The sequence below is a fragment of the Nerophis ophidion genome, linkage group LG03, assembly GCF_033978795.1.
Source record: "Nerophis ophidion isolate RoL-2023_Sa linkage group LG03, RoL_Noph_v1.0, whole genome shotgun sequence".
NCBI lineage: Eukaryota > Metazoa > Chordata > Actinopteri > Syngnathiformes > Syngnathidae > Nerophis > Nerophis ophidion.
In genome coordinates this window covers 20,794,442-20,809,610 of record NC_084613.1, presented here as the reverse complement: position 1 = coordinate 20,809,610, position 15,169 = coordinate 20,794,442, and the positions used below count along the sequence as shown (strand labels likewise).

Sequence of the window (15,169 nt, the reverse complement as noted above, 5' to 3'; positions counted from 1 at the left end):
TTTATAAGGAAAAAATACTGCTCCTTTCAAAGAGCCTTGACTCCGATCTATAGATGAAAGGACATAAAAGAGGGCCGTGAAGGCAGCATTGTGGGATTCCTTTGTGGGCAGCTCAGGCCACGTCACTAGTCTCCACATAGCAACAGCAACGTTGACCTACATGCTACCATTCTGCCACGCTACACACACACACACGATGGCGTGCTGCATAAATTACACACTCAGGACAGGTCATGAATCACTCCACCATTTTGAAGGCGCATTTTAACCCTTAAAAGGAAAAAAAAAACGAACAAGAACTAATTTTCCCCACAGCCCGTGAACTACTTTATTTGACCAAATAGTGCCAGAGATAAAACAAAAAAAACGCAACAAGTCATCTACGATTAAAATTAATCAAATTTAATACACATACACACGACACAGCGCCATTTTAAAGTGAGAAAATGGTCGTTTATAGCTACTATTTTACCTGAAGAGAGCGTGAAAAGGCGGAAGGACACAGTTGCTCGTTCCCGGGCTTGGCGAGCAGCAGCGCGAGGCACTAGCACTAGCAAGGCAGTAGCTTGCGCAGTCATCTCCATAGCGGGCGCAGTCACAACCCAAACAACAGCACAAACTACTACCTCAGCCAGTACGCAGCCAGCAAGGACCACAAAAAAAAGGAAGAAAAACATGTCAAAGTGGAGCCAAAAGAAAAACACAATTGTTCTTTTTCAGCGTCGGCTTGAGAGAAGACAGTTGGTCCTCGTTGGGAATGTGACTTCGCGCTCGTGCACGGACTTGAAATAGAAAGCGAAGCCCCGCCCACTCAGCACTGCTCCACCCCGCCCTCCATGTGGCCACCTCACATAACCCGCACTGGGGGGTGTTCAAGTGCACTACTGTTACTGATTGCTTCAGCAGCGGCAATAACTGACTGATAAAGTCCATCCAAGTTCTACCGCTTGGTGTTTTTTCCCGAAAGCCTTTTTTTTTTGTACACTGAATTTACAGATTTTTTTTGCGTTTGAAATTTGTAAGCTGATTGTTTTTTTACATTAAATTTTGCTAACGATTTAACTGAATAACAATTTGTGAGCAAATTTATTTATTGGTTTATTTATTTATTTTTTTTACATCCATACATTTTCTACTGTTTGTCCCTTTCGGGCTGTGTTTTACAATTCAGTGTCTAAAAAGTCAGTGCAGAAATAGCCAAGGCTTCAAAACTCCAGCCAGACATCCATCTTTATCCGCTTATCCGAGGTCAGGTCGCGGGGGCAGCAGCCTAAGCAGGGAAGCTGAGACTTCCCTCCCCCAACCACTTCCTCCAGCTCCTCCCGGGGGATCCCGAGGCGTTCCCAGGCCAGCCGAGAGAGATAGTCTTCCCAACGTGTCCTGGGTCTTCCCCGTGGCCTCCTACAAGTCGGACGTGCCCGAAACACCTCCCTAGGAAGGCGTTCGCGTGGCATCCTGCCCAGCTGCCCGAACCACCTTATCTGGCTCCTCTTTAAACTCAAGACTCACTTCCGGTAAATGAAGACTGATCTAGGCCACCTACTCAGTGGCCTAGTAGGTTGGTAGGTCGTGAGTTCAAATCCCGGCCGAGTCATACCAAAGACTATAAAAATGGGACCCATTTCTTCCCTGCTTGGCACTCAGCATTAAGGGTTGGAATTGGGGGTTAAATCACCATAAATGATTCCTGGGCGCGGCACCGCTGCTGCCCACTGCTCCCCTCACCTCCCAGGGGTTGATCAAGAATGATGGGTCAAATGCAGAGAATAATTTCGCTACAATATGACAATCATTGGTACTTTAACATTTAAGCAGCAGTTTCTGTCTCAGAATCAGCCAGTGAGGTGTCAAGTTTTTAGTCACGTGATACTTTACCCGGAAGAGAGTCTTGGGTTTGGAATCAACGAATATTTCTAACTAATTTACAAACTAAATCTTAAAACACAGAATTTTCCGTCTTGTGATTGGCTAATACTACTGCCGCTGGACATCGAATTTAATGTTTTTAATGTAATTTAAGGCCCTAATTTTCGCACGATTTGTTAAATGACCTAATGACCCGCAGAAACCCTGAATTACAGATGAAGAAGACAACAACAATACACACAAGTACTAAAATGTAATCAAACAATAAAATAATTACCATCACATGCAGAGGTTTGTGAAAATCATAATTAGTAATAAAGAGAGGTTGAGGGGCAAAGTACACCTGAGTGAGCAGCAGCGCGACAAAGCTGACAATGACCGTCTAGAAAAGATGCTGCTGTTGCAAAAAGTGAAAATTGAGTAATTTTCTTGATGTATAGAACAAAAAACACGACAAAAGGTATTGATCCCATCATGCAAGTATCAATATGATACCAATAGCCACCTTAGCATTGATAATATCAATATTTGGATCAATATAGCCAGCCCCTAATGTACAAAGGAAATTGGGATTATATTTTAAAGTGTGCATCACTTTGCACATTTTAGCAATAAACACGATTTCGATGAATACTTTGGGCACACGTGTATAATTATTTTAACATTTTCTCTCATAAGGAAACACATTTTCTTCTCGTACCACCCATAAAAATAAATTGACACAGAAGAAAACGGTCAGGCACACCCATTGTTGACCTGTCCCATTTATTGACGTGCATCCCTTCACAAGATGGCCGACGAGTGATGCCATGGAATGTTGCAGCTCAGATTTGTTTCCTTGCATAAAATCATCACTGTTGAGAATGTTGCAACCAAACCAAAGTGTTCATTTTCAGACCCATAAGGTCCTGTTTCTTTCTCTTCCTATCCGTCCTAATTACATTAACGTTTGTCAAACATTGCGGTCAGTCTGTATATGAAAATGGAGGGAAGAGGATTGGGGGGGGGGGGGGGGGGGGTGTAACCAATGACACGCGGTAGGATGAGGAATCTGATTTGGCCTGAGGGTGGTGCTCTTAAATCTCAGGTCACTTTGGGTCCTCATGGATGGAGCTCACGTGGAGTTCATGTGTGTCCACTTTTAAAGCACATGGATCAAGAAGACACATTCAAGATTTCTTCATCATTTAAAAAAAACAACAACAAAAAAACATGTCATGAGTCTCCATTCTGGACCAGCCTGGTCATAGGCGGCTGCATGAAGTCTTTAAAGGGCCCCAGAGCTTCTTTCAGGGCTGAGCTGACCTCCGAGGAGGAGCAGGTAATGCACTCCACCAGCGTGGGGTACAAAGCGATCACCTGAGCCCACGTGTTGTCGTCCACTGCCGAGCAAAGGGAGGGGCACATTATTTCCTCCCCACAGGCACAGGGGCAATGATTTTCACTCCCTAACACAAACATCCTGAAGGGCACTTCCAGGACGCAATTTTAATAACATCTTCTGTGGTGGCGGGGAAAGAAAACATTCTCGCAATTGGCCTTGTTGGGACCATATACCGTAAGTTCCAGGCTATAAGCCGCTACTTTTTTTCCAACGCTTTGAACCCTTTGGCCCATAAAACTGTGCGACTGATTTATGGATTTTTCTTTGCTGATGGCCATAGAGCAAATAGTTTTCACGAAACACATGCAAAAACACTTAAATGGAGTGTTTTTGTTTGTGCTATGGCGCCATCTTTTGGACGAGTTTGCTCACTGCAGGTGCTGCTGTGTAAACGACTGCCTATAAGTGTTTCCTGCTGTTTAATGATTTGAACCGCAAGTAGAAGTTCTGTTTGGTCTTCTAGCCGTCCATAGCGTTCCCACTTATATGGACTCTTTATTTATCATGCCAAGCAACATTTTTAAGTTTTACAATATAACTACAACAATTCTTACTTACTAAACTACCCCAGGTGTGATGTCCGTAGGAGAGTTTTCAAGCATATTTGTATGTGCTATCATAGTGTAATGAAACTTGCATCATTAGCAATAGCTAATATGCTAACACGTTGGCGACCGTATGTGTAAGTATTATTAACTTACAATGGCATTCTTTTTGTATTGTTTCAGTTTCACAAATTCCTCAATAAATTCCCCAAAAAGACACCATAGAATTATTGAGTCTGTTTAGCTGATTAGAGAGCTAGCTTCTGCAGAGAGTGGGTCCATAACGATGACCTCTGTTTTTTTTGATCAGCCCTTTTACTGCCGTGTTTCAGACACTGTTTGGAAACAATTCATGTATGTAAATAAACATTTACAAAATCTTTCTGGGTAAATTAACTAATTTCACAGCATATATATCCGCGGCTTATAGTCTGGTGCAGCTAATATATGGAAGAAAATGTGTCTTTCTTCTCAAATTTAGTGGGTGCGGTTTATGTATCATGCACTACACCCCAAAAAAGAGAAGGAGACGTTGAACACTTTGATACTCACCGTTTTCTGGCTGGGTCTTTTTTAGCGAGTCCATCAACGTACTGATAGCTTTCAGAACAAAGATGATTTCTGTCACTTGTTGCCTAAAGAAGAAAAAGAAAATGCATTTGACAAATACCCACTATGTTTCAGACCATAATTCTTCAAGTTTGGTCCCGTAACCTCACTTGAAATTTCACACACTGTAACTGACAGCCGACTCAGTACAATAATTTGTACACTCTTTAAGGGGACTGAAAAGAACAATGCAACCTTAATGTACAAAGTTAATTGTAAAAAGTCTCTAGTTTAGTGAAGGCCTGTACACTTTGAAGACTATATAAAATGCTACACAATACTGTATATCAAACACAATAAAGAGCTGTGTTTGAGATATATATTTGTACACACAGTTCCTTAAAAGTGTGCTTTCTTTTAATTAAAAATAGTGACTTTTGTGGAGGCTGGAGCCAATAAATCATATTCAGATTGTTTCTTATGGTTATCTTTGCTTCACTATACAAACGTTTCGATTTACAAACCATGTTCAAGAGCCATTTAAGATTGTAAATCGAGGTTCCACTGTACAGTCATAATGTAAAGCATTTATCTTCTAGCAGACTAAAGGGGACTTCAAACTAATGTTTGCTTGTTGTGATTTGCGTCCTTCATTCTCATAAGTTCCAACGGCTGGTCAATAAGGCTGAGATAGCAGTGAGCAATGGCATTGGAAAAGTGAGGATTCCTAGTTATGCTTTTTCCCCACAACCAGTGTAGTGGGGGGTGATGTGCTGGGAAGGTTAATATCACCCTTGTTTCTAAAAATACTGTAAATTCCGGACTATCAGCCCCTATGTCTTTCTCTACGTTTTGAACCAAGGTGCGACTATTTCATGGATTTTTTTGCTGATGGCCATAATGCAGAAGCTAAAAAGAACAAAACAAGCAAACACACTGATAAGGTGTGTTATTGTTTGTGCGATGGCGCCACCTTTTTGAACGAGTTTGCTCACTGAAGGTGCTGCAGTCTCCTTCGATTTAGTCCTTTCAACCGGAAGTAGAGGCACCGTTAAGTCTTCTCGCCGTCCATAACGTTCTACTCGTATGGCTCTCCATTCATCACTCCAAGCAATGTTTGTAGGTTTTATAATATGACAAACAATTCTTTCTTACTAAACCGTCCCATGTGTGATGTTACAGATATCCTTTGGAAATAATTAAGGTATGTAAATAAACATTTACAAAAACTTTTTGTTTATATATATATATATATATATATATATATATATATATATATATATATATATATATATATATATATATACACACATTTTCTACCACTTGTCCCGTTTAGGGTCGCGCGGGTGCCGGAGCCTATCACAGCCACACACATACTGTATGTATGTATATATATATGTGTGTGTGTGTGTGTGTGTGTGTATATATATATATATATATATATATATATATATATATATATAATACACATATACATATATATATATACATATACATAAATAACCAACGAAGAACGTGCCTGGCATGTTAACTTAACATATTATTGTAAGAGTCATTCAAATAACTATAACACATAGAACATGCTATATGTTTACCAAAGAATCCATCACTCCGAATCCATCCATCCATCCATTTTCTACCGCTTATTCCCTTTCGGGGTCGCGGGGGGCGCTGGCGCCTATCTCAGCTACAATCGGGCGGAAGGCAGGGTACACCCTGGACAAGTCGCCACCTCATCACAGGGCCAACACAGATAGACAGACAACATTCACACTCACATTCACACACTAGGGCCAATTTAGTGTTGCCAATCAACCTATCCCCAGGTGCATGTCTTTGGAAGTGGGAGGAAGCCGGAGTACCCGGAGGGAACCCACGCATTCACGGGGAGAACATGCAAACTCCACACAGAAAGATCCAGAGCCTGGATTTGAACCCAGGACTGCAGGACCTTCGTATTGTGAGGCAGACGCACTAACCCCTCTGCCACCGTGAAGCCCTCACTCCGAATCAATAAATCCAAAGAAATCTTCTTCCTCGATGTCGCTTCTAAACAACTCTGCCAACTCCAAAGGTATGCGCCGCTTCCTGTTGTTGTTTCCTGCTGTTTATTTCACTACGTCCCGCTTGTAATCTGCAGTACATGATTTCCTTTTCGATGCCATTTTTGTTCAGCCCTTCTCAGTTTTTATAAGTTACCGCCAATGATGAAATGATCCATTTTAATAGCTACAGCAGTAGCATATAGAATACAGCAGTTATCATCCCATGACCCTCAATGCACTTCTGCCATGACCCTCCCCACCGAATTCTTATTGGTTGACGTGTGTGTGACGATTGCTGACATTTTCTTTCTCTTCCGTGAATGAGATAAATAATATTATTAAATATTTTACGGTTATGTGTTAATGATTTCACACATAAGTCGCTCCGGAGTATATGTCGCAACCCCGGCCAAACTATGAAAAAAAACTGCGATTTATAATCCGAAAAATACGGTATGTGTTTGCAATTTATATATAGTGCAGTGCGGCTATTATGTCTTACATACTGGTGCGCTCTATAGTACGGAAAATACGGTATTTGTCAGTTAAAGCAGTGGTCCCCAACCACCGGGCCGCGGCTCGACTGGTACCAGGCCGCAGAAGAATTTTTTATATAATAAAAATCAACATAAAAAAACACAAGATACACTTACAATTAGTGCACCAACCCAAAAAACCTCCCTTTTTCATGACCAAAAAAAAAAAAAAAAAAAAAAGAATCCCCACACTCCCCGCCGGGCCGCGGGACAAATTATCAAGCGTTGACCGGTCCGCAGCTACAAAAAAGTTGGGGACAACTGAGTTAAAGTACCAGCGTGCATGGCAGATGTGGGCGGTATGGCGGAGGAAATGTAGATAGCACCCCACAATTCTCAAAACCCCCTCAGGTGAAACAATTTAATAAAAAAAAAACCCTCCTTGAGTTTGTCTTTTGAGGTTACCATCGACCTGTCTTCTTTGTTTAGTTTTAAATTCTCAATATGAAGCCTTTTAAGGGACTTGCGGTACAGGGCCGTACCTGGGCAGGGGGCAACGCCCGCTCAGCCGCTCGTCCTCCACGTAGCGCTGGAGGACGTCCTGCGACCGCTTAAGGAGTACGGAGAGCGCCATGCGCGAGATGTAGCCCTCCTGCGGCGTGGACGCCTTGTTGCTGAAGGAGAACTGCAGCAGCGTCTCAAAGCACACCTTGGAGAAACCCTCCCGCATCCGTACGTCGATCTCAGCTTCTGTCAAAAGACACCATTATTGTACTACTTCTTGTTGTATTTTTAAATACATATAAAGACATATTAAAGACTGTTAACCAAAGATTCCCTGAGATTGAATTTAAGTGAAATGTTCTTTGGCTGAAATATTTGTGTTTAACTAGACGACAGTATTTGCAAAACATTTCTTCGGTTGTACTTGTAAGGAGTTTGAAAACCAATGTTGCAGTTAGCGTCAAAGGCAACATGGCGTCCTACCTGTGAATGAAGGCGACTGTGAGTGGATGGAGCCTTTATTGAGCATGGCCATGACTTGGCCCACAAAGTCTTTGGGGATGAAATTGGCAAACGGTAAAATCTCTGTGCTGATCAGCTGGACCACCTAAAAGACAAACAATACAACCATAAAGCGGACACAAGGGAACATGATAAAAGTCACACTGACGACATAATTTTTGCTACGTATTTACCTCGACGTCAATGGCTTCATTCTTTTGAAATTCCTGAATGGACAAGTTATCTGGAGGCGAACTGTAGACAACACAAAAAAATAAACTCGATCAATGTGATTGAAATGGCAGTAACCAGCTGGGGACCATTAGTTGGCCCGAGTAGTCTGATACTTGAAGGGGAACTGCTTTTTTTTTTTTTTTTTGCCTATGATTCACAATCTTTTTGTGAGACAAGAACACATGGTTTTTTCAGTATTCTAACTCGCAAACAAAACTGTAGGCAAAAGTTAGCTAACAATTAAGGTAATGGATTTCAATCTAATTCCACCAATAAAGCCCACTTAAAAACCTCCACAAACCTCCATCAACGATTTATAATGACGTTTTAGTATCTATGCATATTCATAATATGTGATATATACATTTTTGGGGTCATTTTAAACATATAGCAGCCTGTTAATTTCACAGAGGCATCAAAACGTCCGCTATTTCCTTCAACGACAAAACTACTAATGACGGCAGACAACAAAGAATACTTTGGGAAAAATATAGAACCTCATTTTTTCGAGCCTAAATATAAAAAGGAGGATGATCTACAAATTTTAGAAGCCGAGTGATAAGCAGATACAGCAAGTATTGCAATTTTATTATAAGTATTACACTATTGCTAAGTGCAATAGTAGAACTAAATAGTAAATAGTAGTAAAGTAAAACATTATAAATTAATCACCTGCTGTACAATGTCTGCTCTCATTAGGAGGCTGACTGATGGGATGTTTATATCACCTTGTTTAGATGAATAATTATTCACAATTCTCAAACAGGTAAAAAAAAATTAAAAAAAATGTGTCTTTATCACCATCTCCGGGTATAAGTTGAATACCACAGTTGGCCAATTATTCTGTATAGGGGCACAACCTTCTACTATACAAATGTGATGAATGATTTATAATCTAGAACTAACTTTTACCAACTCAGAGGCGATGCAGCAGCTCACTGGCTAAGTATGTCAATAGATACATAAGCTAGTTAGCTCTCTGTGATCATGGTAAAAGTAGTTCCTCTGACCAGCTGATAACTATGGTTCATACTAGGTAATATTCAGCTCACGACATGTCGGCGACTTGTCCAGGGTGTATACTGCCTTCTGCCCGAATACAGCTGAGATAGGCTCCAGCGACCCCCCGTAACCCCAAAAGGGACAAACGGTAGAAAATGGATGGATGGATGGATGGATGGATGGACAGACATGTAAATAGAGTATTGTTGGCTGTTTTTACAAACCCCATTGCCATATGAGTTGGGAAATTGTGTTAGATGTAAATATAAAGGGAATACAATGATTTGCAAATCCTTTTCAACCCATATTCAATTGAATGCACTACAAAGACAAGATATTTGATGTTCAAACTCATAAACTTTATTTTCTTTTGCAAATAATAATTGAATTAGAATTTCATGGCTGCAACACATGCCAAAGTAGTTGGGAAAGGACATGTTCACCACTGTGTTACATCAACTTTTCTTTTAACAACACTCAATAAACGTTTGGGAACTGAGGAAACTAATTGTTGTAGCTTTGAAAGTGGAATTTTTTCCCATTCTTGTTTTATGTAGAGCTTCAGTCGTTCAACAGTCCGGGGTCTCCGCTGTCGTATTTTAGGCTTCATAATGTGCCACACATTTTCGATGGGAGACAGGTCTGGACTGCAGGCGGGCCAAGAAAGTACCCGTATTTTTTTTTTACGAAGCCACGCTGTCGTAAGACTTGTCTTGCTGAAATAAGCAGGGGCGTCCATGATAACGTTGCTTGGATGACAACATATGTTGCTCCAAAACTTGTATGGACCATTCAGCATTAATGGTGCCTTCACAGATGTGTAAGTTACCCATGCCTTGGGCACGAATACACCCCCATACCATCACAGATGCTGGCTTTTGAACTTTGCGCCTATAACAATCAAAATGGTTACTTTCCTCTTTGTTCTGGAGGACACCACGTCCTCTGTTTCCAAATATAATTTGAAATGTTGACCCGTCAGACCAGAGAACACCTTTCCACTTTGCATCAGTCCATCTTAGGTGAGCTCAGGCCCAGCCAAGCCGGCGGCGTTTCAGGATATTGTTGATAAATGGGTTTGGCTTTGCATAGTAGAGTTTTAACTTGTACTTACAGATGTAGCGACCAACTGTAGTTACTGACAATGGTTTTATGAAGTGTTCCTGAGCCCATGTGGTGATATCCTTTACACATTGATGTCGGTTTTTGATGCAGTACCGCCTGAGGGATCGAAAGTCCGTAATATCATCGCTTACGTGGAGTGATTTCTCCAGATTCTCTGAACTTTTGATGATTTTACGGACCACAGATGGTAAAATCCCTAAATTCCTTGCAATAGCTCTTTGAAAAATGTTGTTCTAAAACTGTTTTGACAATTTGCTTACAAAGTGGTGACCCTCACCCCATCCTTGTTTGTGAATTCCTTAGCATTTCATGGAAACTGCTTTTATACCCAATCATGGCACCCAACTGTTCCCAATTAGCCCGCACACCTGTGGGATGTTTCATATAAGTGTTTGATGAGCATTCCTCAACTTTATCAGTATTTATTGCCACCTTTCCAAACTTCTTCGTCACTTGTTGCTGGCATCAAATTCTAAAGTTAATGATTATTTGCACAAAAAAAATGTTTACCAGTTTGAACATCAAATATGTTGTCTGTGTGGCATATTCAACTGAATATGGGTTGAAAATGATTTGCAAATCATTGTATTACGTTTATATTTACATCTAACACAATTTCCCAATTCATGTGGAAACGGGGTTTCTAAATGTGTTTTTTAGACTGCTTTATGGGTGTTCTTGTCTTGCATAGGGATTGTCAAAGATAGGCAGCATTTTTTTAAAAGTGCAGTTGCCCTTTAAGGCAGTAAATTAAAAAAAACATGTTGTCACTGGCGATGTTTTTGCAAATGGGATGCGGATCCACTTCGGCCCATAAAAACACGAGTGATGATGTCACGACTATAGTCTACGACAAATTTTAATGTCGACATTTGAACAATCGTTGCAGTCCTCGTCATTGGTCAGCAACCATACAGCGCTAACTAATGGCGACAGGGTAAGCTAACATTAGCATGTGACCTCACATCTTCTCCTGGATGAGACTGAAGACAGCAAGAAAATGAAATGGAGACAATAGGGTATTACACTAAAGTGTCCTGAGCTACAGCATAGAAACAGGCGAAGCTATTGTTAGCATGTTTGTTTTAATTTGTCTTTTCTAACAGTGTATCTTCAAATGACGCACTGGTTGAATTTGAATCTGCTCAACCAATGTGGGAAAGGTGGTTTGTGACATATGACAGACATGCTTGATTAGATACTTAGAAATAGTAAAGGCGGAAAGGCGTACCTTCTGGTAAAGAGAAAGTCTTCAAAGGCGTTGGCCAGCTCGGGCCACATGGTGTCAAACTTCCCAGAGGAGGAGTGCTGCCGGGCCACTGGCAGCCCAATGGACAGGACTTTGAGCAGGGAGGAGACGGCCAGCTTCCAGGTGCTCTCCGACGGACACGCGTACTTCAGACCCAGTGGCATTCTCAGCGTCTGGAGACAGGAGGAAGGAAAGAATGCTGAGGTTGAAAACTGAAGTTGCTCGAAAACGTGGAATTAAACCATTTCGAAGCAAGTGGCATTTAGTATACACACCAACAACGGACAATTTGGACTTAAACCTGAGTTTGAGAAACATTTGCCTTAAAAGTAAACACCACAAACATGTTTTTTTTTAAATACGCTACAGCAGTGGTTCTCAAAAAAATTTCACCAAGTACCTCCTTAAAAGAAACTCTCCAAGTGGCACCTTAATGACCGATATTAAAATACAGCACCGTAGTGGCTTACATATTCAATAATAACAAGTCAGAGGTTTTAGTTAACTAGAATATTTAATAAATTCGGCCAATGTAACATTACACAGTTTGAACAGTATCACTGTGTTTGAATATATGAAAATAAAACACTGTAGTTTCATCACGTGATTCTTTGCTCTACCACTACATGGAGCCCGCGTACCAAAGTTCGAGAATACTTGCACTACAGTACCCCATTGGAGAAACACATGGTTAAATCTTTATTACTTTTTCAGAAATGCTTTTTTCCTCAACAGTCATTAGATTTTACAACACATTAATGTAAATACTGTGATCTGCTTTTTTTCCTTGGGGTGCAAAAACTTTCGCTCAGTGTGCAATATGTATGTCAAGATAGTGTTTCCATTTAATCATTTAGTGTGCAATATATATATATTGTGTGTGTGAATCGGTAAAAGTGGAAGTAGTGTCAAAGCGCTTTGAGTACCTTGAAGGTAGAAAAGCGCTGTAAAAGTACAACCCATTTATATATATATATATATATATATATATATATATATATATATATATAATATATATATATATATATATATATATACACACACATATACACACACACACACACACATACATACTAAAGTGTTACCATAATATATTATATATATATAGTAACACTTTAGTATGGGGAACATAATATATTAATAAGCAACTAAATAATGGTTAATATGTTCCCCATACTAAAGTGTTACGGACTTAATTTGGAGTTATTTGGACACTAGGGGAACATATAAGGATTAGGGTTACTAATAAGCAAAAATTCTGAGGTTATTAAGGGAAAACTTTTAGTTAATGGCTTACTGGTTGTATAATAAGGCCATGCAGGATAAGGCATTAATAAGTACTTATTAATGACTAATTAAGAGCCAATATGTTACCAACTTGTACATTAATAAGCAACTATTTAAGGGTGAATATGTTCCCCTAAAGTGTTACTATATATATATATATATATATATATATATATATCCATACATACACATATATATATACACATAAATACACACACAAATATATATATATATATATACATCCATCCATCCATCCATCCCTTTTCTACCACTTATTCCCTTTGGGGTCGTGGGGGGCACTGATATATATATATATATATATATATATATATATATATATATATATATATATATATATATATATATATATATATATATATATATATATATATATATATATATCATCAATCAATGTTTACTTATATAGCCCTAAATCACTAGTGTCTCAAAGGGCTGCACAAACCACTACGACATATATATATATATATATATATATATATATATATATATATATATATATATATATATATATATATATATATTATATACATATATATATATATATATATATATATAGTATGTACAATGATGGTAACATTAGGGTTCTTATTATTACTACTCAGTGTTTGAAAATTACTTTAAAAAAGTAAATAATCATAGTTACTCCTTACTTTGCCCAAAAAGTAATTTCACTGAATTACGAACAAAATTACTCTTTGAGAAATATAATTATATACTAGGGAAAATAATAATTGCGTTACTAAAAACAACAAAAAACTTAAAATATCTTGCATTATGCAGTTGAGATGTTCCCTGAGACTAGAGTGTATGTGCCTTTAAAGGGCAGTGTATGTGCCTTTAAATGGGCGTTTGATGTGCCTTCAAAGAGCAGGGTATGGGCTTTTAAAGGGTGGTGGATGTGCTTTAAAAACAACGTGTGACTTCAGTGCCCAAACAGTGCAGCATTAGCTTGGCTGTTGTTGTTAGCTCAGACTCGCAGTTTGCAGGCAGTGAGGGCAGCTCAGTTGAATATTTTTACTGGATTTTGTTAGCACTAGTTAATTGCCCTACGATGAGGTGGCGACTCACCCAGAGTGTACACCGCCTTCCGCCCGAATGTAGCTGAGATAGGCACCAGCGCCCCCTGCGACCCCAAAGGGAATAAGCGGTAGAAATGGATGGATGGAATAAATAAATTGAATGTGCTTCAATGGCTATAGTCTCCTTGTCCACAAATGGGGTCTTGCAGGATTGCAAGCTTGTCACTTTAATCATTGATTTGTTGTTCGTACTTCTGTCGAAGTAGTAGTGTGTTTGTGTGGGTGTACTTGCATGCTGTGTGTTGTTTGCTGTGTGATGTTGCCTCGTTCTATTTGATATCATGTTCATTTAAGTGTGCTGCTGCTTGTTGCTTTCATGAGTAAAAGTATTTTTCCTGCATTGAACTTGCTGTGCTTCTGACGCGGTCTACAACCACACTAAAAGTAGCGTGCCATGTTACAGCAAACATCACGGGGTTGTATCAGTTTACTTGTTGCTAGTAAAAATAACGCTGATAACACTGTTATCACACATTGCGCCTATGACATTCTAAACACTGCTCATTGTTATATGTTCAGTGTTTTTGATTACTTCTTTACTTTTGTTGCTGAATGTACAACAATCTTCACCGCATAGAATTTCACCAAAGTCTTTCATATCGCTTATTTTTTTACACTTTTTTTCAAATGTCACCTAAAACACTGCCTGGAAAGTGAATAACTAATTCATTTTACATCACATCCTATTGGGAAATTGCGGTTTGAAATGAGAAAAAAATCAACTGAGTTGTCTTTGGAGGTTCCACTACGATAACCCAGTTGAAGGCAACAGCTGGGTTCCTCCAAGGTTAACAATGCCTTGTTCTTCTGGAGACAAATGACGGTGGGGGAGACTTTTATATACATCTGTGGGGACGTTTTTTCATAAATTCTTGGCCAATTACCGCTGTTTGGTTTCATGTTTCCTAGAAACAGTGCACTTAAATTTAGCATGAAAAAAGCAGATAAAACATTTGTTTCAGAGAATCAGCATAACGTGAATATTTGGAAGCAGATGGTGAAAGTGGAAACCATCAAGGGTAAACATCTGCACATGAAGTTATTCTTACAGTATTTAAGAGTAAGTCAACACGGGGAAGCCACATTGAGTCAGCATTTTGCTTACGTCCGCAGATTGAAAACACCTGCTTTGACTTCAATAACGGGGGAATGTTTCGCTCGTCTTGTCTACTGCTCAATGTTAGAACCTATTATTAGACTTAGAAAATTGAGGCTTTAACAACATCCCACCTTGATGATGCTCTGCAGGACCTTTGCGTTGATGACGGCCTTGTGGCAGGCCGTTTTATGGTACAGGTCCAC

The 15,169-nt window shown here is 39.5% G+C and overlaps 1 protein-coding gene across 3 annotated transcripts in view; it reads right to left on the bottom strand.

Annotated features, from left to right (window-relative positions):
* Window positions 1–381: 381 nt before the first annotated feature.
* The window catches only part of mon2 (MON2 homolog, regulator of endosome-to-Golgi trafficking), a 66,328-nt gene continuing 51,540 nt past the window's right edge, over window positions 382–15,169 (bottom strand). For 2 of the 3 annotated variants that reach the window (XM_061894558.1, XM_061894562.1), the window contains 7 exons: window positions 15,098–15,169; window positions 11,463–11,653; window positions 8,065–8,125; window positions 7,853–7,976; window positions 7,408–7,615; window positions 4,348–4,430; window positions 382–3,248 (listed from right to left, as the gene is read on the bottom strand). The exon at window positions 15,098–15,169 is cut by the window's right edge and continues 57 nt beyond it. In XM_061894558.1, coding sequence (XP_061750542.1) covers window positions 3,082–3,248; window positions 4,348–4,430; window positions 7,408–7,615; window positions 7,853–7,976; window positions 8,065–8,125; window positions 11,463–11,653; window positions 15,098–15,169 — 906 coding nt within the window. In that variant the 3' untranslated portion in view covers window positions 382–3,081. The remainder of the gene's footprint in view (window positions 3,249–4,347; window positions 4,431–7,407; window positions 7,616–7,852; window positions 7,977–8,064; window positions 8,126–11,462; window positions 11,654–15,097) is intronic. The other variant, XM_061894559.1, reaches the window with a different exon arrangement.